Source organism: Plectropomus leopardus, chromosome 6 (assembly GCF_026936395.1).
Source record: "Plectropomus leopardus strain MGB_pleo_1.0 chromosome 6, ASM2693639v1, whole genome shotgun sequence".
Classification (NCBI taxonomy): Eukaryota; Metazoa; Chordata; class Actinopteri; order Perciformes; family Serranidae; genus Plectropomus; species Plectropomus leopardus.
In genome coordinates this window covers 21662219-21685096 of record NC_142181.1, presented here as the reverse complement: position 1 = coordinate 21685096, position 22878 = coordinate 21662219, and the positions used below count along the sequence as shown (strand labels likewise).

The 22878-nt window shown below is 39.3% G+C and overlaps 2 protein-coding genes and 1 pseudogene across 3 annotated transcripts in view; 1 reads left to right on the top strand and 2 right to left on the bottom strand.

The window, feature by feature from the left end:
* Window positions 1–117: 117 nt before the first annotated feature.
* LOC121938519 (plasminogen-like) lies at window positions 118–16061 on the bottom strand. 2 transcript variants are annotated; one of them, XM_088078978.1, is made up of 19 exons: window positions 15648–16059; window positions 14157–14292; window positions 13946–14052; window positions 12690–12804; window positions 12458–12597; window positions 12073–12193; window positions 10344–10462; window positions 9439–9589; window positions 9201–9325; window positions 8927–9077; window positions 8653–8798; window positions 8411–8559; window positions 8203–8296; window positions 5775–5889; window positions 2940–3014; window positions 2704–2844; window positions 1983–2089; window positions 1251–1396; window positions 118–929 (listed from the first exon to the last, which is right to left on the bottom strand). In XM_088078978.1, exons 1-19 carry the CDS (start codon window positions 15694–15696, stop codon window positions 768–770), a joined length of 2349 nt encoding a protein of 782 aa, XP_087935104.1. In that variant the 5' UTR covers window positions 15697–16059; the 3' UTR covers window positions 118–767. The 2 variants fall into 2 exon arrangements, with proteins under 2 accessions (XP_087935104.1, XP_087935103.1); XM_088078977.1 differs by having other exon boundaries at window positions 8411–8798; window positions 15648–16061.
* On the top strand, window positions 6650–8190 carry LOC148189365 (uncharacterized; annotated as a pseudogene).
* Window positions 16062–18539: 2478 nt separating the features above from the next.
* The window catches only part of LOC121943435 (plasminogen-like), a 13678-nt gene continuing 9339 nt past the window's right edge, over window positions 18540–22878 (bottom strand). The window contains exons 15-19 of the mRNA XM_088078979.1: window positions 20906–20980; window positions 20651–20791; window positions 19917–20023; window positions 19299–19444; window positions 18540–18931 (exon numbers count right to left, since the gene is read on the bottom strand). Coding sequence (XP_087935105.1) covers window positions 18770–18931; window positions 19299–19444; window positions 19917–20023; window positions 20651–20791; window positions 20906–20980 — 631 coding nt within the window. The 3' untranslated portion in view covers window positions 18540–18769. The remainder of the gene's footprint in view (window positions 18932–19298; window positions 19445–19916; window positions 20024–20650; window positions 20792–20905; window positions 20981–22878) is intronic.

The window sequence follows — 22878 nt, the reverse complement described above, 5'->3', positions numbered from 1 at the left end:
CTTTTGATCATGTGACCTCAAGCACAGAATGAGTACTTTAAAAAAAATGGTATGTCATAAAAACACAGTGTTGCATTTTATTGTGTGAAATGTGATAAATAAGTCAAGATGACTTCGTTTTTGTTTCTTATCAAGATTTCTTTATTTATTCCATGTTTCCATGTTCCATGTTATGTGCCACATACGTAACACATTGCTTGTGCAGTGTCCTGGGTGACGTAAAGACCTTTAGCATTATAAACAGTTACATGTTCTATAAAGGTAATGTGTGTATGTATTTGTTACAATGTTATAATGTAAGACAGACTTTATTCTCATTGCTACTAGTCAATGTAATCTAGATCAAATCTGATCAATGTACAGCACAAAGTTAATCTTTAGCTAAAAGGGACCGATGTCCTCAACTTCAAATAAACATGTTTTCAAAACAATCTAAATGTAGACTCTTCAGTGTGTGCTTCGGCCTTGTAACTACTGCTCAATCAAGGAAAACTGTGCCATTGTCTTTCTAAAAAAGACTTTTGAACTTTTTCAGTCAAATTCTTGGCTCATTATGAGAGTTTTTGTATATCAGCTCCATAAGAAGGTTCTTTGATTGATTTCCCTGTATAATGAGGAATGTCCCTTTGGATATTTCAAGTACTATTTGCTGATAGTAGTTATCAGTTCACTTTGTTATTTTTTTTTTTTTTCGAATGCAGAACATTAGTCCAGGTTGATTGGCAGATAATGTTTGTATGTACTGTAAATGTTTGGGTCCAGAATTTTTAATTCTCTTTGATGGCATTGTTGATCCAGTCAACAAACTTGGAGATTCGAGTATAGATACCCGGTCTTGTTGGAATGCCGCATCCCACACCCCCTGATACCACACCCTGCAGGATGAACTTGCTCTGGCCAACACACACAAGAGGACCACCGCTGTCACCCTGCAGGGAGAATTTTTTTAAATATTTTTTAAGTTTTCAGTCCAAAACCAGAGTGGAAAAGAACACCAGCAAGGCAGGGAGGAAGAAAAGTTTTAGGTCATTGAACCTCAGTGACACAGATAGGAAAAATGTGTATTCACTAACAGATGTATGTCAGATTTTTAGAACATTTAAATCATGAACTCATGAGCTCTATGAGCCCACTGGGACAAGGAGCCACTTACTGAACAGTTTATAAACAAGTCCAATTAAAAAATGAAATGTGCAGTTATAATAATATTTGGTTGGTTTACCAGTTTTTTTTTTAAAGTTTTTCCATACCTCGCAGCTGTCATTTCCTCCCTCGAAGAATCCAGCACACATCTTATGGTCTTTGATTTTGCGGTTCATAAGCGATGGAAGACTGCAGACCTTGTTCTCAATCACAGGGACTCCAGTTTCCTTCAGGATGCCATTACCTCCCGTACCTGCAACACACATCCACACAGTAATCCAGTCTCTAATCACAAAATGCTACATTTTGCTTAAATAGGAGATCATTTCTAATAATTTCGCTTTACCGATGGACAATTGTTGTTGTCTCTGTCACAGTTGGAGCTTTGTCTTAAAACATTTGTAGTCAAGTCAAATCACTTGTATTTATGAAGCCCAATATCACAAATCACAATTTTCCTCAGAGGGCTTTACAGTACGTAAAAAACAATCAGAACCAAGGAGTCTGTAGGCTATGAAGCACTAATCAAATATGAATCAATATTCTGTCACTGTATTGTTTATTTCCCATTTAAAATGTTTTAGAAAGATGTTTTAAAAGTGCTGTTTAGCTGTAAAATGACAACATTTGTGATCAGGCCACCATGTTGGACAGAGATGATCGAATCACCAAGCCCCAGCCAGGACCAACTGTCCCATTTCACAGCTTAACAGAACACTAAAATATGTTTCTGACAACATCTGAAAAGATGTAAAGCCTGCCAGACTACACTCTAAACTTAAAATTGGTCCTCACAAGGATAGCAGTACAAGAGCACAAATACACACGTCATACTGTACCTTCGGTTCGACCCCATCCAGTAATATAACACTCAGCTCTGTTAGGAACAATAGAGTCCTTCTCTGGCAGACAAACTTGCAGGACTTTGTCATTTATTTGTGCAGGGCTAAAAACAAACAACAACAAGAAATACTCAGATCTTGTACATAAAAATAGCTTTACCATAGTACAAAAACACTCAGTTACAAGTAAATGGCTTGCATTGAAGCTGTGGCTAAAATAAAGATCCAAAAGTATAAACATGCTGCAGCAGGCCTATTTCAGGTTAGTGTATATTATATTAATGGATTATAAAATTGATGCAGTAATGTGTATACTATGTTAATGGTGCAGCTGATAAAGGTGAAGCTCATTGTTATTATGTTACATACTTCTGGATACATTAAATACTTCTGGGTAGCATAATAAAACATTATTTGTTTATTACATATTATACTATTAATCTGAATCTGCGAAGTACAAAGTAAATCAGGTTGTCAAAAAATGTAGCTCAGTAAAGAGTACAGAATTCACCTCTGAGATTTAGTAAAGTAGAGGTAAAACATAACTGCAAATACAGCATAGTTCTTGAGTCAATGTACTAAGTTACTAGTAAACACTGTGTAGCAATAGTAAGTTAGGAAAAGAAAGTTGTATCAATGTTATTATGATTATTAGTATTTGAACAAGTATTATTAGAAGGGATAGCAGGATAATCAGTCTGTCAGTTTCATTTTTTACCTTTGCAGTTTGAGGAGAGCAATGTCACCTTCATTGGGTCCCCTTATCAGTTTCTCCACATCCCTCTGCTGTTGTGATGTCTCATTTTCTCGTACTTTGTGAGCACCCAGGACTACCTTGTAGTATGCAGGGTCATCGGACCTACAGTACACAACATGTTCATAAATGTACACACTAGCTGTACAGTGGCTAACAGGACTTAGTCTTTACATTTTTTTTTTTAAATTGTCTCTGACATGTGCAGGCAGTGTGCAGCAGTGATGATCCACTGAGGGTCAATCAGACTTCCTCCACAGTGATGAATTCCCCCACTGGTAGAAAGAGATACACAGAAATGTATTTAAGTCTCACAGAAAATATATAAATTTTTATATAGCCTAAATATCAGATATTATTTCAGTATGTTACAGATATAGATCCCCTTGAGATGCAACAGCTTGTTTTAAGAGGAATTCAAAAACCTGGACTTATACAGACATTAAAATTAGAATAAATTAATAAAATCAGAAAACAATTAAGATACTGTTACATATCAGCAAGCATCTGTTGGTAAGGTCCAGTGTGTAGATTTTATGAGCATCTATAGGCAGAAATGGAATATAACATTCATAACAATCTTTTCATTAGTTTGTTATCAACTAAAAATAATTAGTTTTTGAATTACCTTGACTGGGCTCTTTATATCGTAATACAAAGCAGGTCTTCCACAGAGTTCATCATGTTGTTCTACAGTAGCCCAGAAAAGACCAGCCAAACACTGGCTCTAGAAGAAGCAATTCACATTTTCATGTTCATTCTCATGTGTCAAGATGGCTCTAAAACACTTGGAATTCCTGACTTTTGTTTTGCAGGAGATAGCCTATAAGTACTACACACTGCCATTCTGCTATTTCCTGGCACCCGGCACCTTCAGCAAATGTGTGGGTGTGGCGCTTCAGCCGTTGCACGACCATAGCATTTGGGTCTTCTTTTAACAAAAAAACCTCATAATCACTGCCAAGTGCAAGGACCAGGCTTTGTTCCACACAGCCGAGTTGATCTTACACCAGACCAAGTTAGGGTTCACAATAAACTGGAAGATAAGCAGCTCCCTAACTACACCAGTGCGCTGAGTATCTGGGGGTCACACTCGTCGTAAACAGCCTGTGGGTCACTTTTTCAGAACACAGGTGGACAGCTCTGTGGCATGGTGCAACAGTGACAGTGTTGATTATGAAGGCACTTGGGTTCATGGCAGCTGCCCACCTGGTGATACTGTCTGAGGTACTGCACATGCAACACCTGTAGAGGTGGTTTGCCTACCCATGCTTGGATGCCAAGAACCACAAGAACAAGAGCAACATCTGTTGCAGTGAACACTGCGTGAACCTCCTATGTCACGTTGTTCACGGATGCCTCCCTGACAGGATGGGGGGAAATCGTCTGGGCAGAGAGTTAGGTGGTGTGTGGCTTCTGTTGGAGTTCCAATAGATCTACGTCCTCGAGCTACAGGCAGTGTTTCAGGTCCTCCAACATTTCAGGCCCATGACACAGGGAAAGCACAAGCTGGTGAGGACCAGAAACCCCACTCCAGGAGCTTACATCAACAGACAGAACGGAATTCAGTCCGCTACCCTGATAAGGATGGTGGATGTCCTGTGGTTATGGTCCTCAAAGCACCTGCTGTCTCTGAGAGCTCTTCACGGTCAAGGACTGGTAAAGTGTGCCAAACTCATGTCAAGTGATCACGCTGAGGTGGTGAGACAAATCTGGACTTGGTTCAGGAAAGCGGAAGTGGATCTGTTCAACAGTCAACACAACTCCAAATGCCCACTATGCTTCTCTCTGGCAACATACGACAATCCCCACTCTTTTCAGCAAAGGGACCTGCAATTGGTGCTTGAGGTCTTGGTGAAGTAGTCCCTCCTCTGGAGTGCTTATCTCTGAAGGCGATGTCATTTAAGACAGCTTTACTGCTTTTGTTGACCTCAGCTAAGAGAGTGTGTGAATTAACCATCCTATCCATGCACCTCATTTTCTTGCTACTTTGTGGTGACCACAGCAGGGGTTCTCTCAGATCACATTTCTTCTTTGATCCAGGGAACATAAGGAGTTCATTCAAGTCAAGAGTAATACAGTTGGATGCATTTTGTCCTCAACCCCATGAGAGGGAAAGGGGACAAAGTTGCATCTGCTCTGTTCAGTCATATTATGTTGAATGCATGGCCCCCATCAAACACACTGATCAGCTGTTTGTGTGCTTTGGTGATGGTGCATCCAAGACATGCCTTGCGAGATTGCCTTGTGCATGCATTTCCCGGTCCAGAGGCAGGGACCCTCCCACTGTGGTACGTGCACATTCCACACATGGTGTGGCAGTGTCTATTGCCTTGTTCAGTGTGCATGTGCGGTTACAGCGTGGTCTATGTCCTACACTTTCAGATTTCAGGTTTACACCACATTATATTGCTTGGAATAGTTGGGCTCCATTTCAGGATCTGTTTTGCTGGAACAACACAGGACTGGTGAAATGAGGTGGGTTTAAGTCAGCTGTATGGCATCTGGTGTGCAAGGTGTCTATGCTTCTTCTGACTCCTGCAAGGTTAGGCCACAGCTCCACCCAATGCAGTTGCTCACCACTGGGGCAGACTGGAGTCCCCTGTTTCTCTGCTGCGGCAGCCCAGGTTTTAAAGATGTAGGCAGGCTATAGCAACAAAACTTTAGCTGGTCAGGATCAGTGTGGCTAGGTCAATGTTATGTCTCAACAGGGCATTCATTATTGGGACTCCACCCGCTGTGTCAAAACAGGTCAGTAGAGGGTGAAGCCTGTGTGATATATAACTAAAATTACAATACTGTAGCCCTAATCCTATTAGCACAGGCAGAGCCCTCTATCTACCCTACACTGCCAGCTGAAGGGGATGTAGGATGTTGGACATGGTTATCAGCCTGCCTAATAGAAATAGGGTTAGAATATTGTAGTCTTCGTTACCACAGTGAGTCCACTGCACAGTTTTAGAGGTACAAAGTGGGGATACCAGTTATACTTTTATCATATTTTACAAATGTTGCAAGTCCTTTGTACTACTCACGTGATCTGGAGACTGATTTGCCAGGGCCACGAGTGAGGTTTAGCCACACAGCCACCCACTATCCGATCAAAACAACGCTTTGGTTTGAAGAATGGTGTCCCACATTTCGATTCAACTAAAAAGAAAGTTCAGAGTCATGAATTGTTGCAAGAGAAGTGAAACACAAACACTGAATTAGTTTGGGGCGCCTGGTGGCTCAGTGGATAGAGCAGGCGCCCCATGTAAAGAGCCTGTGTCCTTGCTGCAGTGGCCACAATATTGATTCCAGCCTCGGCCCTTTGCTGCATGTCACCCCCTTTTACCCTTGTGCTGTCCGAGCAATTAATGAATTCTTAAATTAGAACAAGTAGAGTAAGATTTATGAAACTACTTATCTACTCCTAAAAGACTACAGATAAATAAGATTAGGAATAACTAGAAATAAATGATGAAAAAGTGAAAGACACAAGGTGACTAAAGTGACTAATTGAACAACCGAACTCATGAATGCACCCACAATAACATGACAAAATGAGGGCTTGAAATCAGTGAGGAACTAAATCAAATATGACTTTTGAACTTGATCAGATGTACTAAAATAATGCAAGATGACCAAACAGATGAATGTTAAGATTAAAAGACAATTTTGAGCATTGTTCAGTAGCAGAGAGGTAATGTATCCTATAAAACATTAAAGGAAAAGATTCAATAATAAACCTGATTAGATGTAACCTATAACTTTATCCGAGATCGTAACCTAGGTCTAACACTTCATAGGTTTTCCTATTGTCTAAGAGAATCAACCCCAAAAGCACAGTTCATAAAGTTTTCTCAGGTTGATTAAAGGTAGCTCACAGCCTCTCTTGGAGTCCTCCCCATCCTGCTTTTTGACCCAAATGAGTGGTAAATGAACTCAAACTGTCTAGGTGGGTGCTAAATCTGTCTTAATTTCTCTCTGTGGGACACAGTCATAAGTTTAACAGGGCAGTTAGATCCATCAGCTGATCTAGAGGTCAACTAAGGAATTTCTAAAAAAAAGTTTGGTCTTATTTAGAGATTTCAATATTTTCTTATATTCCATATTTGTCCTCATCATCCACTACAGCTGTCAAACATTTTTTTATTGTGTTTAATTGTTAACTGCAGAATTTTAATAGTTAACTAAAACTTATTACATTTTAATCACCTTTTCAATTGTATTATTTTGTATTTCAAAACAGTTTTGTAGTCCTATTGACAGGAGAAAGCAAGTCTTGGGCATGTCTGTGAAGGGGAGACTGATGGGTGCCCACAGAACCCATTTTCATTCCGATATCTTGAGGTCAGAGGTCAAGTGACCCCTGTGAAATGGCTGTAATGTTTTTTAAATGGCATTATTCAGCCTAATTTTAGATAATTATTAAGCCTTCCTTTAGAAGCTAGCATGACATGCACACACATCAGGAAGATAGCCCCATGCATTGACTCAATGACTGGCACAGTGAAGAGTCTCAAGCAGCAACAGCCCGACGACATTGATGATAATAACGAGGAGAAGCAAGGTTCAAAGGACAAGAAAAAGTAGTGGCTGATATCGACAAATCCAACCAATGGCTGGATACGGCTGGTCTGAAGGACAGCACAGAGGCACTGATCATGGCAGCACAAGAACAGGCACTCAGAACAAATGGCTGGAGTTTATCACACCAGGCAGGACCCCCGGTGCAGGCTGTGCAGAGATGTCCCTGAGACAGTCCAACACATAACAGCATAGTGTAAGATGCAGGCACGCACAGCTTACAAAGAGCACCAAGTGGCCGGCATCATGTACAGGAACATCTGTGCTGAGTTTGGGCTGGAAGTCCTAAGCTCGAAATGGAAGACACCTCCAAAGGTGCAGGAGAATGACAGAGCTAACATCCTGTGTGACTTCAAGATCCAGACTGACAAACTGGTGATAGCTCACCAACCTGATATCATAGTGGTCAATAAACAGCAGAAGAAGGCTGTAGTGACAGATGTAGCAATCCTTAGTGATAGCAACATCAGGAAGAAGAACACAAGAAACTTGAGAAATACCAAGGACTGAAAGAGGAGCGAGAGAAAGGTGTGGAAGGTGAAGGACTCAATGGTGGTGCTGGTGATGATTGGAGCAACTAGTGCAGTAACCCTCAAACTGGGACAGTGGCTCCAGCAGATTCCAGGAACAACATCTGAGATCTTAGTCCAGCACTGTGCAGTCCTAGGAGCAGCTAAGATACTGCGCAGGGCCCTCAAGCTCCCAGGCCTCTGGTAGTGGACCCGAGCTTCAAGGTACAAACCGCCCAAAGGGATCGGGCGTGAAGGAAATATTTTTTATTCCAGAACCAACATCTTAGATATATATGTGCAACATGCTTGCGAAGTGGTTAAAATGTAATATTTGGCCTAATTGTAACCCTCTACATACAAATAGGGTTCAAACACCTACCACAATTTGGGATGTGACAGTAGTCCCATCTCGTGTTATTGTCAGTAGTGTAGCACCACGGGCCGCTCACATCATCAGCTGGGTTTCTGCAGTTCTGACAGTGACATACAAGCACAGAATCAATACACTTGAAACAAAAATAGTGATTTACCAGCTTTTTATGTTTATCATTTAACTCAAAATGTACATATTGGAAGAACACACTTACATTTCCCTCCAGACCCTCGTCAGGGTGAGTTTCTGGGGTGAAACTCTTGTGGCGGTGAGGGCTCTGAGCACTCCAGGCCTGGCAGGTCAGACCCTGAGAGGTGACTGAGGTTGGACCCCGGTATGTTTCTCCATTTTCAATCATACAGTCTAATGCAGCAAAAGCAGAGGCAAGATGAGCAAATAAATCATAAAACAAATCAGAATGTGACAAACGCATTTCCAAAAAGTTGACTATTTTACCTTTTGGTGGTGGAGTCACAGTAGAGGGTGTTTGAGGAGTACATTGTTCCAGGTTGCAGTACTCCCAGCGGACACTGGGGTCTATAGTGTAACACCAGGGAGCTCGGTCTCCATCAGGGTTTCTGCACAGATTCCTCCTGAGGTCTCTGTTGAAAAAGAAAACCTGGAACTTTAGGAAAGCAAGAACCAAAATCCTGTAAGATTTTGTCTTTCACTCTCATAATCATATGAACCAATGATCTCTGTTCGCTTGTTATTGTTATTTAATGCTCACCCTTTGGGGTAGTTCTGTTGAGTATAATTGTGGCTGTGAGGGGTCATGGAGCTCCAGTCTTGACATCTTTTTCCACTGATGGTCTCTGATGTTATGCCACGGTAACTTGATCCGTCCTCCTCATAACAGTCGCCCTCCTCCCTGGGGCTCTCTGGTTCATTTGCAGCAACAGAAAGGAAATCAAGCTGATTCAATCATGCTCTCTGCCTTCATCACCGCAGCCATTAATATTATTGTAACTGGGTAAAATCACCATCACTGATCACTGTAATACCTGGTCCGTCTCCATCCTGACAGCTCGGCACATCACAGTACTCCCAGGGAGTTTCAGGGTCAGTGGTGTAACACCAGGGTCTCTCCTTTTGGTCGGGATTACGACAGTAGTTCATATCCAGGCCTCTGACAAACAACAGACAGTAAAAATGAACACAGGTAAACTCAGCGATAAAGGCAACATGCCATAGGTTCCTCTTTTATTAACAACAACGTTTTTCAGTTACAGTAGCTCTTACTTGCAGGGATAGTTCTGTGGCGTGTGTTCACTTTGATCCAACCAGTACTGGCATGTTTTGCCAGATTCAGTCATGGCATTTGTGCCTCTGTATGCTTCACCATTACCGGTGGCACAGGTCAGCTCTGGGATGATGGTAGGGGGCTCAGATGCTGAGCAGAGAGGATGAGATGAATAAGTGGTAAAACTCAAAGAAAAAAAAGAAGTAGTGGTTGTGTTTGAAAGAATGTCAAGTAACATCGAAGCTGACAGTGAAAATGGTGATTTAGTTTCAGTGACATTTTCAGTTGTGTTTTTTTTTTTTACACAATTCAAAATATACTAAATGGCAAAAGAATAGTATAGTATGCAGTGCTGCAGCACAGTGAGAGGCAAAAGAACAAAGTGGGCTTATTTGAAGCCTCCACCCAAAAAAAAAAAAGGTAAAATTTAACATATACGTATAAATATATATAGAGAAAGATATACAGGCATCTGTCTCTCTCTTTCACACCTTCTTGCAATTTAGAGTCACAAATTAACCTGAACTGAGGGCCTTGGAATGAGTTTTCTTTTCGTCCTCAGGAGGCGCTGCAGGGTCAGTTTGTCAATTCAATGGTCCTGCAGCAGGAAGTGATTAAACATCACAGGGAGTTAAACTCACACTTTAGGTTAAAAGGTGTGTGTACATATTTTCAAAGGTTTTTAGAAACTGCAGTAACACTTGCCACATTGTAAATGCATTTAGTGGTTACATTTCCTTATAAATCTGGACCTTCACATCTAAATCACAGTTTTAGATTTTTACTTTTATATGTGAATAAAATTCCTCTTATCCTAACCCTCAGTGATGGAATCTTGGGAACTATAAGGTTTTAGTGAAACTGTGCATAGGTAAAGGAAACATAATAATACAGACAGACTTACAGCAGCGGGGTATAACGCAGTACTCCCATCGTATGGATGGGTCAGTGGTGTAGCACCACGGTTGGCGGCCTCCATTGGGATTTCTGCAGAAGTTCTCCACAAGATGCATTTCTGGATGACTAGAGAACGCAAAAATTAAACAGTGAAATACATTTTAAGGACAAAATCAATGTTTAGCTCACAGAACATAAGTCTTATGTCAAAGATTCAAGATTCAATACCCATATCAACATGATTGTGTAAAATGTGTCTAAGTAAGCTCACTTAAACAGAGACAAATAAAGACAAAACCAGTAAAACCATTGACTCATAAAGCACATAATACAAAGTAGAAACACTATCCATACTCATAAACATAAAAAATTATAAACATAAAACACATGGGTAAAATCAGATCTAACACGTACACCATAGATAAAACACTAACAACTTTATGGATTAAGCAGCAACCTCAAACAACCCACAAAACTAAGTGCATCAAGTTCATTAAAAACATCTGCTATATTGCACAATTATTCACCCTGCTGAGTGATTTGCCATTTTTAATGTTGAGGAGGTGGAGAGCTCCAGGATACATGTTCTTTTGAAACCTGGATGTCCAAGTCTTAGAATTATGTCCTGAGGACAATGGGTTTATTTTCAATAGTCCACAAACATGTAATTACGTAGAAAACATTTATTTTAATGACTGAAAATGGTTGTGCAAAACATGAAATATGCAACATGCAACATATCTAAGGCCCTTGTGATTTGTTCATTTCGTAACTTTAAATGCATTCACTCGCTTCATACTCCAAGCTGGAAATGTCTTTTTGTCTGTAGGACACTAAACTGGCCTGTGTGAAATGCTGTGGTAAAACAAAAGCTATGCCCGAATGTCCTCAAACAAGTAATTCCTAATGAACTGCATCATAACTTTGTACTGCTGCTAAAATTGGTCAAATCTGTGTGCCATATCAAAGTACAGACAATATTAAGCATGTTTCAACCATAATATTTGATCAGGTTTTGCACCTTGTCAATTTCTGTGTCAGGATCTGACTCTAGCCAGAGATTGCTGCCATCTTGTTTTTACATGGATTTTGGTATTGTGCTTTTTCTAATATCAGATGAAACAAAGTGTGCACAAACAAGGACAACAGATCTACGTTAAGAAAAATGAAGCATAAGGTTCAGCACACTTAAAATGTAATGTCCTCATATGAAGATGCACGGTCACAAGAGGTTAGAAACAGAAGTCTCTGGTGTGCTTTTGTGAGAATAGCAGTGCTGGTACCCCCTTGCTTTTCAAGGTGAAATTTGTAGCTATCCACTTGTTGAATTTTGTTATTGTTACCAAAGAGTAGGTGGTCCAATCAGCCCCTGCCAAAGTCATTGGTTTTGGAAGCATTTCATTCCAAGTTGTTTGCATTACACCAGTCTACCAGGGATAAAACTTCTTTCCTGTAAATTGTTTAATTGCTGTTTTAGAGTAATATCACTGCAACATAAGCAGACCTGTTTTCTCTATATGCAAACTAATGCAGCTCGAAGGAAACACTGGCAATTTGGTTCCAAATCAGAAGGATTAAGGGATTAAAGGATTTCATGATAACAGATGTGAAAGTCACATTCAGACAACTTGGATGGGGCTTCTGAGTTAATACATTCTTCTTGAATACATTTATCAGTATCATCAAATCCTGCTTTAAGTTGAGTGACACAATGATGTACTGTTTTGTAGTCTTACATGCTGGGGTTGAACACATGGCTGTGTGGTTCTTGGGTGTCCCAGCGTTGGCACGTGTGCTTGTTTTCTGTGATGGAGATGTTTCCTCTGTAGTCCTCACCAGTGCAGTGCATACACTCATCTGTAATGGAATAAATACAATAACATTGCATTACCTCTGTTGTGTGTGTGTGTGTGTGTGTGTGTGTGTGTGTGTGTGTGTGTGAGTTTGCCAACTTTGTCTCTAAACACACACACACACACACACACACACACACACACACACACACACACACACACATATATATATGTAAGGACAAAGTTGACAGTCAGGAGAATAGGGAGTGATTTATGACACAGCAATAGTGTGTCATAACAATAAACGAAATAAACAAATACATTTTACCAATGCATCTTGATATATTGCAGTGTTCCCAGGGGGTGTCTGAGTCAGTGGTGTAGCACCAGGGTCCCTTTGGGTCTCCATTGGGGTTCCTGCAGAAATTAGACTCCAGTGCTTCCATGGAATTTTCCTCCGGTGTGAAGCTGCGAGAAACACATCGAAACAATATAGATGAAAAGCTCTAAAAAGATATGAAGTTATGTGTAAATTGCGTAAAATTTGCATGAATGCATACTTGGGCATGTGTGGATATCTTGCTGACCAATTCTGACAGGTCTTTCCAGTTCCTGTTTTGGACTGTGTTCCTCTGTAATATGTTCCTATTCCATATGTGCACTCCAGGCTGTATACTAGACAAGCAGAAACATACACCAAAGGACACTTCAGGATTGCGTGCACTGCAGAGTCAAACTATTGAGTATAAATCAGTAAGAGTGTAATTTGCAGATTTCGAGAACCCTTCACACCAAAACAAAACCCACACACAAAAAAAGGCTAAATCATCTGCTGCAATGCCATATACAAGCTCTGCTCTTCTGACAGTGGGAAAGGGGTCTATAGCCTATTTTCAACATGTTTACCCATGCTTAATAGTTCCCCATGCACATGCTAATTTTGGTGGGAAAGGGGTTTAACAGGAGAACAGTCTTTGCACAGCGAAAACAGAGAAAAAGGACACTTGTGTTCAAGAAGTAGAAAAACTACAACTAACAGAATACATTCCATCGCTCCCGCTGGTGGGAAATGCAATGCAAACTCCTACAAAGGCAGCTGGCCCACAGGACAACAGTGTCATGCTTCTATGAAACCATAAAATGTTTTATTCTGAAAACATTTAAGATGAGTGCAACACAATAAAAAAAATCTCGATTTATATTCGTTCAGCGGTGTTTTTTGTTGCTTTTTTAATCGTTTGACCTCAGTTTTTTTTACCTCCATTTTCACTGCGCAGGAAGCAGTTTGGTACTCCCTTCCTGTTTACAAACTCTCACTATTATAACTAAACTAGGCTCTGAAATATGCTTCTAAAGACATTTTACACAAGAAAAAGGCAGCACAATGACAAAATCTTGATTTATATTTAACCAGTGCTGCCTAGTTTTGCCATTCAATCAGATTTTAGTCCGAGCTGAGAGAGACGGGGACAGATCTATATGCACTTCTATAGTTTTTGTGTCCACAGTGGTGGCATGGGAGGCTGCCATATGAAAAAGCATAATTACAGCCTGTAGTTTGAGCAACCGTTTCAAGAGATGGCAAAACTCTGCTGGATGATGTGTTTTGCATCAATTTACGTCATCCAGTGAAGTTTGCCAAGCAGGGAGGAAGGCTATCTAGGTACTGGTTAGATGGAGGGAATTTTACCACAGTTCATCTATTCTTACTACCCACATTGTTTTGATAGAAAATTGGTTAAAAAAAAAGGCAAAGTATCCCCTCAATAAAAAGACTTATGGGTGCATATCTAACCGGAAAGAAAAAAGGACGTGCCTTTTCTCTCATATAATGTTGTGCTTTTTCCATGCTCAACCATCCCTGTTTCAGAGTTTTCTGGTGATGTCCAACACTCGTCGTCCCTTTGACTATATGTAAAAGACCTGTGAAAACACAGCAGGTGTCAGTTCCAAATGCTGAACCTTGAATATGAAAGTTAAATTTTGATCGCTAGATGAAAGTTGTTCTTTTTAAGATGTGAACTTACCTGCATGTGAACGATGTTTCACTGTCACATTTGGTGGCACACTCAGCCATATTGTTTACTGAGTAATATCTTCTCTGCAGTGAGCGAATCTGTGCTCTTTCAATTTTGGTGTAGCTGTCCACCTCAGTAGCACTTCCTGAAATCAGAGACAAAAATATTAAATATTAAGTATACAGTGCATTTGTTATCATTACAGCTACAGTCACTGGGCAAAAATTCTATAATAAACTATGAGCGTGTTGTTATTCAAGACTTCTGCACCTCTGCTTGGTTGTATTTTCTTGCTTTAGAAAATCCAGTTCATAATGGGGAAACTCTGGTCAATCACAGGCCATTTTCAGAGAGAGCAGCTGTCAATAGCTGTTGTGAACTGTGGTCAAACTGTCAAATAGGCAGTGCTGATGATATATGAATCAATATTACATTATTTATCTGTAAAAGTAGAAAGTTTGTGACCCAACTGCCATGTTGAAAACAGTAGAGCAAACTTTATTTTACAGCAAAATAGCACATTACTACTACTACTACTACTACTCTGAGAACATTTGAGGCGAGGATAGGCAATTCAGTAACCTTTATCTTTATTCATCTTTATTCATATTTGATCAGATTTGCTGTGTTGACTGCAGTTCACACGGCAGAAATGACTGACAGCTGCATCAGAGAGCCCCCGACTTTGGTTGTTTTCGTAATTTTTGCAAATAAAATTGGGAGCACAGATCATCTGGCCAGCGTACAGCTCTTAGGATATAGTGACAGTTATAAAAAATAACATTTACACTACTTCTACACTCTTCAAAAAAAAAAAAAAAAAAAACTACAGTAGTGTTAATGTCATCAGAGCTTAAATCTGATTTCAGATTTGAGGTAGCAAATGTTTTCTAATAGAACAAAGTTGCAAGCCATGATCTTTAAAATAAAAGACTGACATGCAAACTAAAGGATTAATTGTACATCAAATTAAATAAACAAATATATCATCTCTCAGCATATATTTTCAATTTTTATTAATCAATCTGGCAAATTATCAACTAATAAAGGGGAACTACTTATGGCAAAAAATAAGAAATACATATAAACAAAAGGAACAAAATACAAAAAAACAAAAGTGATAATACTTGTTTATTTAATGAGCAAAGTAAAAGGTTACAATTGTAGCTGTAATTGAATAAGTGCTATATCTGAAAGAGTCTACAAATAATAGAGAATCCAATTTATTAACTCAAAATTAAACACTGTAAAATTAAATAAATAGTTAGTTTTAAAAAATCAAAGTGAAATAAATCTGTTTCATATGCATCCTGTCTCATCTCATAATACATCATAAAATTGAGCTGAAAGAGTTAATTTTATTAATGTGGACAAGGATGTCCTGATGAGGTACTCTCACAGTGACGTGAAGTTTTGTCTGTCTTAGTTGTATTTATATTTTATGTCACTTGGATAGTTATGAACTATTCATTATCATTCAAAAGTGCCAGTGTATCTTACCAGTGCAGATCAAGGCTCCCAAGAGAAAAGCTAGTTTGTACAGGTCCATGGTGAAGCCCTGTACTAGCAGATCACAGTCAACAAAGTTGCTGAGTTACCTCCTGGTAAATCACCGGGGTCCTTTTAGCATCTCAGAAAGATAAATAGGACAGCTCATTCCATCATTAGTCAATCATTACCCCGACAAGGACAGCAAACAAGCAGCAGGTTTTGGAATACTTTTGATAATGTGACCTCAAGTACAAAAAGAGCACTTTTTTGATTATAGGTCAGTTCTATGTATCTTCAGAAAAAGGTGTATGGAGGCTCTATGTTCTGAACTCTGAAGGTATGGGTTTCCCTTTTTTCATGTGCTTGTCAAGTGTGAATCAGTATTTTCTAATGCTGTTTTCTTTTCCTTAGGTGTTTATGTAGCACAAAAGTCTAAGCATTAACATTCATAGGTTCAACACTCTTCCCTCTTTTCTCTAAATATGAATCCATGCCATCAGGTCATCAGGAAGCAGGACTGCCACCACCCAATCCAGAACTCGTCAAACCATCACTTTTGACACAGATGTGTCATTCAAGCTGAGGCTGTTGCTTATGTTTTCTGAATTGCTCTTCCTCAAGTGCATGTTTTTTCTCAGGCAAACGAAGAAGCCATCTGAAGCTCTGCTATGAGACATGCAGATAAGGTTGTGGAAACATCTGATTCTGGTCCTGTTTTCTGCTGTTTATGTTTGATATTCTGTCACATGGCAATATTCCATCCTGGCTCCATCCACTGGCAATTCAACATTATGAATTGGCTCTGACAGATGTTTTGTTTTGTGGTTTGCTAGTTTATGAGAGAGACACTTTGACATCCTCAACAACTCCTTGGTTGTATCCACTGACACTTTTGAACCATGTGTTTAGTTTTTCCTGTTCATCAGGTGTAATTAAACGCAATAGAAATGTATGTAATACAGTGGCATTTTTATACAATTGCAGCAAAACATCAAACTGTGCTTTAACTTGTGAAACATTGTTCTCATTTTTCATGAGGTCTTTGAGAGACATTATTGGTCTCTTTATTTATATTTGTCCGCTTCTTTTTTTTTTTTTTTTTTTTTTTAGTTTTAGTTTTTTTAGTTTTAGGCTTCATTTTGTTTTTCAGAGCCTTTTCACAGTGATCGTTCTTTTTTCATTTCAGGTTTTTCACCAGTTTGAACAGCATTTGTGCACTCATTTTGAACACATGGAAATGACAGTCACAGAGAGATTCTAATGTACAGCCAGCAAAAAGGATAGCCATAGCGTGAAATACAGGCATGGCATTCACATCTCCTGCACTGAGCCCAAACCACACACAGAAAAAAACCCAGGGCTTCTGCTTTTCAAACGGATTAAACCTGAACAGTGGCAACCCATTGTCAGAAACTGCAACGCACAACTTAACTTGTGGCCCTATCCAATTCAGACTGGGTTTTAAACAAGCCATGATGCAGTACAATGCACAGGTTACATACCGCACTTGTGTTGCTGTCAGGCCTTGTCATTCTCAGTGTCAAAATCGTGGGAATAGGCTAGTGTATGGACCAAGCAATGGATGACCTAATATCTGCATCTGTCTCCACAGTGTGTAATAATGTTGCTCTTTTACTGAAACTTATTCACTAAGAGGCTGAGCAGAGATAAACCAACCTGCCAGACACACTTGCTGTCATTAATTGGGACAGGTCCAGTGACTGCATTTTGTAGGAAAAGGTTGCATCCAAAGTATGTCAAGGGAAGTTCCCCATCACACAGGCGTGATCAAAAGAAACTAATAAAGCGCAAAGCAGTTAGCAAAACCTAGGACTTCCCCTGTCACTGCCTCTCCTCCATTCATTCACAAAATTGACTGACAGTGGTGATACACATATTCCAACACCACATGACCTGATCATCGCATATGACAAAATAAAGTAACAATAATAATACAGTGATGGCATTTTTCTGTAGGCCAACCCGGAAGCTAACATTGCCCTGGTTCCCTCATTAAAAAGCCTATGAGATTTTAACACTGGATTTTCAGATCATTGTGGAAAATAAGCTCTGTGGCAAACAAACATTTATGAAACTTAAACATTTTGATCGGTATGATAATTTTCACAAATGCAGACCACTTTTTAGGATTTTTTAAAGCCTTAATGCAAGTGCCAGATGAAAAAAAGCTAATGTTAGGCTATAAATTACACTATGGTCGTGTCAGCACCACTATGGGGCTGTAGAGATGTACTTGTTGCAGCAGCTAGTCTCATTTAGCTACTTGTTGGCAACAGCCTTTTTAAGACACATGCAAGTTCACAACTGGGGTATTTACTGATGTACTTTATGTTGTAGAACAAAAACAGAAATTTTCTTAAACTTGTGTTAACCACAGACCTTATTTCAGGTGTCTTACCAAAAACCCATTCAAAAAGCCCATTGACTTTGAGACAAGGGAAGCAGAGGTGCTAAAATACTGACCAATTCCCAGCTTTCAGGACTCATTACTGGCGCTCTCTATAAAGGTCATAACCTGGCACCTATACTCTCTAATATGTCCTGTGTTTGGCCAAAGTCTGGTATCAAAAAGAGTGAGCAAGATTAACAGAAATTCTTCACCTGTGCAATATTTAAATTCTTAGAGTGATCTAGGGGAATTAATGCAGGATTTATTGTTAATATAATATTCATGTTTTTGTTCACAGGACAAAAAAGGGTGTCACGAACAACCAACAAATTAAACTTTTAAAATCAAACTTGAAAAAGAACAAGGAAACTACTTTTTAATTGTCTTTGTGTGCATGCATGTATAGATTTATGTATTATGTAATGTATTATTATTTAACAGTAACTAAGGAAGTCGTTTTTTAAATGTTTTCTAGAAAGCATGGCTTCCCATTTCCATTGTAATGATTTTTATTGTTCAAATATTACAGAAACACACCTTTACATGCTAAAACCAGAAATATGATGTGCTAACTGTATTTCCATCACAGGAAACAAAACATCTGTTGACATGACATACACAACAGGGTTAGTGATGTTGCAGCAGAGCAGCATGTTAAAGTATCTTCAAAAGCATAATGTCTATGACTAAAGACACTGTATATGTTTAAGGTGAAGACCTTTTAAGTCTCTTTGATGGCATGGTTGATCCAGTCCACAAATTTGGAGACTCGAGTGTAGATGCCAGGTCTTGTGGCAGTGCCACATCCCACACCCTCTGATACCACACCCTGCAGGATGAACCTGTTCTGCTTAACACACACCAGAGGACCACCGCTGTCACCCTGCAGGGAGAGAATTTTCAGTCCAAAAACCAGAGTGGAAAAGAACACTAGCAAAGCTGGAAGGAAGAAAAGTTTTTAGGTCATTGAACTTACGTGAAATAGATAACAAAAAACATACATTCACCAAGTAAGTCAAATATTTAAAAAGAATTCAAGCTGTGTATAAACAATAATATACCCTGTGTGTTAAATTACACTTTTGACAGTCATAACTTTTATCATCAGTAACATTTAAATCATGAACTCCTGAGCTCTATAAGCCCACTGGGACAAGGAGTCACTCACTTGGACAGTTCACAAACAAGTCCAATTAATGAAATGGGCAATTATAATAAATATTTTGGTTGGTTCACCCGTTTTTTCTTACCCTGCAGCTGTCATTTCCTCCCTCAATGAATCCAGCACACATCTCATTGTCTTTGATTATGCGGTTCATAAGTGATGGCTGACTGCAGACTTTGTTCTCGATCACAGGGACTCCAGCTTCTTTCAGGAAGCCTTTACCTCCTGTACCTGCAACACACTTCCACAGAGTCATCCACTACTGCCTCTAATGATAATCGCGAAAATCTACCATAGCACACAGAAAACAATCAATCTGAGCCAAGCAGTCTGTAACAGAGCTAGCAATTATGTCAGTCACTGCTGGTGAACTGCAGTGAAACTGTCAAACAGGCAGCGCTAATCAAATATGAATCAACATTCTGTCACTGCATAGTTTAATTCTCACTTAAAATGTTTTGGATGCATGTTTGAGTGTGCTGTTTAGTTGTAAAATGAGAACGTTGAACCATGTTTGACAGAGTTGATGGTTGAAGCACCAAGCCCACCTGCTAGACCAATGCTCTCATTTTACAGCTTAACAGAACATAACAAAATGTGTCGAACAACATCTGAAAGATGTAAGGGCCAGCCAGAATCTCAACTTACAATTGGTCCTCGAAAGGATAGCAGTACAAGAGCACAAATTCACATCATACTGTACCTTTGGTTTTACCCCATCCAGTAACATAACACTCAGCTCGGTTAGGAACAATATAGTCCTTCTCTGGCAGACAAACTTGCCGGACTATGTCATTTATTTGTGCAGGTCTAAAAACAAACAACAACAAACAAGAAGTACTCAGATCTTCTACATCAAAATAGCATTACCATGGTGCAGAAACACTCAGTTACAAGTAGATGTCATGCATTCAAACGGTCACTGAAATAAAGAAACAAAAGTATAAACGTTACCCAGCGGGCCCATTTCAGATTGATGTATATTATATTAATGGATTATAAAACTGATGCAGTAATGTGTATACTATGTTAATGGTGCAGCTGATAAAGGTGAAGCTCATTGTGATTATGTTACATACTGCTGGATACATTAGATACTTCTAGGTAGCATAACTATACATTACTTATTGGTTACATTTTGTATTATTAATCTAGATTTTAAAAGTAAAAAATAAATGGAATTATCAAAAAAGTTTAACTAAGTAAAAAGTGCAATATTTGCCTCAGAGATATAGCGGAGTAGAGGTCAAGAAATGCTGCAAATTAAAATATTCAAGTTAAGTACATGTGCAGTAGCTTCTTGAATCATAACTTTCAACCAATAAGTAGCAATACTGAGTCAAAAACGGATAGTTGAATCAGTGTCATTATTTTTTTTATTAGTATTTGAACGAGGATTATTAGAAGTGATAGCAGGATGATCAGTCAAGGTTTTACCTTTTCAGTTTAAATAGAGCAATGTCACCTTCGTTGGGTCCCCTTATCAGTTTCTCCACATCCCTCTCCTGCTGCAATGTCTCATTTTCTTCCACTTTGTGAGCACCCAGGACTACCTTGTAGTATGCAGGGTCATCGGACCTGCAGTAGACAACATGTTTTTAAATATAGACATTGGCTGTACAGTGGATAGCAGGACTTAGTCTTTATGTTTTGTTTTGTTTTTTTTTTTTAAAAAAAAAAACTGTCTCTGACTTTTCCAGGCAGTGTGCAGCAGTGAGGATCCACTGAGGGTCAATCAGACTTCCTCCACATATATGCCCCTCCCCACTGGTAAAAAGAGAGGTGCAGAAACATATTTTAGTATCAAAGAAAACAGATATAATAATATAATAAAATAATATGGCCTTTTAAATATCAAATATTATTTCAGTATTTTACAAATACAGAACCCTTTGGGATGCTGCAACATTTTTTCAGGGAATGAATAAACATGGACTTAAACAGACATTACATATAGCATAAATGAATAAAATATGAAAACAATTAAAAAACTGTAACATATCAGCCAGCATCCGCTGTTAAAGAACCAGTGTGTAGGATTCAGGGGCATCTACAGGCAGAAATGGAATGTAATATTCATAACTATCTTTTCATTAGTTAATAATCACCTGAAAAGAAGAATCATTGTGTTTTGATTTTCTCAGATTGAGCTATTCATATCTACATACAGAGCAGGTCCTCTTCCAGTCCAGCATGTTGTTCTACAGTAAGCCAGAACAGACAAGCCAACACTGGCTCTAGATAGAGCCATTTGCATTTTCACATTTATAGTGTCATTTATAGTGATTCAGTTAAACAACTTCACAGTGACATGCAGTGAAGTCCTACGCACTGGACCTACAATGCAAAGTTTCTCCATTTTTATTACGACAGAAAAATATTCTGGACAATAGGATTTTCTTTATTCATATAATGTATTTGTTTTATAATAATCAATACTATTTTCTCTCTCTCTCTCTCTCTCTCTCTGTCTCTCTTCTATTTCTACCATTAAATTAGCTGTTGGTAGTGGACATATAATTTTTAACCCCACTAAAGAATTCAGCACTTGAAAAGAAACACAGAAAGCTATGGTCAGCATGATGATGTATCTTATTGTTACGTATCAGCACACACACATTGGCAGTGAGATATCAGGTTGTGGTGTTAATTTACCTCACATGCATAACTTACATGCATATCTTATTCTCCCTCACTGATATGAAGCAGGCAGCCCATACTTTCCTAGCTGGCTGTGACGCACTCAGAGGCATCAAAGCCGGCATGGCTCTTTTTATGGATGGTCTGGCAGCAGAGAGGGCCCAGGCAGCCCACACAATTGGTTGCCTGTCCCTTGAACCAGTTTTACAGGGAGTGGCATTGCAGCTGTGCATTAACAGAATGGTCAAGCCACCTAGATTGAGCTATTTTCTTCAGTTCTGCCACATCCCCTCTCGATTCATGGGGATCAAGGAGGTTAATCTATCCTCCCAGTACTTTGCATACTTCCTAGAAGACAGAGTTAGAACTGTTTTGGATCTCCGCATCCTAAACTGATTTGCTTTGCAAGACATTCTGTATGCTAACATCAAGCAGTTATTGGAACTTGTTCAGCCAGGCGTTTGGTTCACCACTGTCAACATACAGTACAGGGCACATACTTTCATGTCAAGATGGCCCAGAAACACTTGAAATTCTTGCCCTTTGCCTTTCAGGGGGATAGGCTTCAAAAGCTACAGGCAGTGTTTCTGGTCCTCCAACACTTCAGGCCCATGGAAATCACATGTTGGTTAGAAATGATAACCACACCTCAGAGCACTTGCTCTTTCTGGTTGGGGTCCCAACACTGGTGTGTGAAAAGGAGGCTAGATCCCCTGTACTGTGTAGTTGGTTCATTCTTTCTTTTTTGCAGTGTTTGATGGATAGAGGGCAGTTGAATACCACTATTTAAAGATTAGCTTTAGGGCAATTTTGCCTGTAGGACAACTAATTAGACAGTGGGACAGAGAAAGGGGAGGTGACATGCAGCAAAGGGCCATGAGTTGGAATCGAACCCTGGCCACTTGGGAGGCCTCAGCCTACTATATGGGGTGCACACTCAGGTGAGCTAGAGGTCACTCACCTCTGTTGCGTGTAACCATATCTCTCTTTCTCTCTCTTATATATATATATATATATATATACAT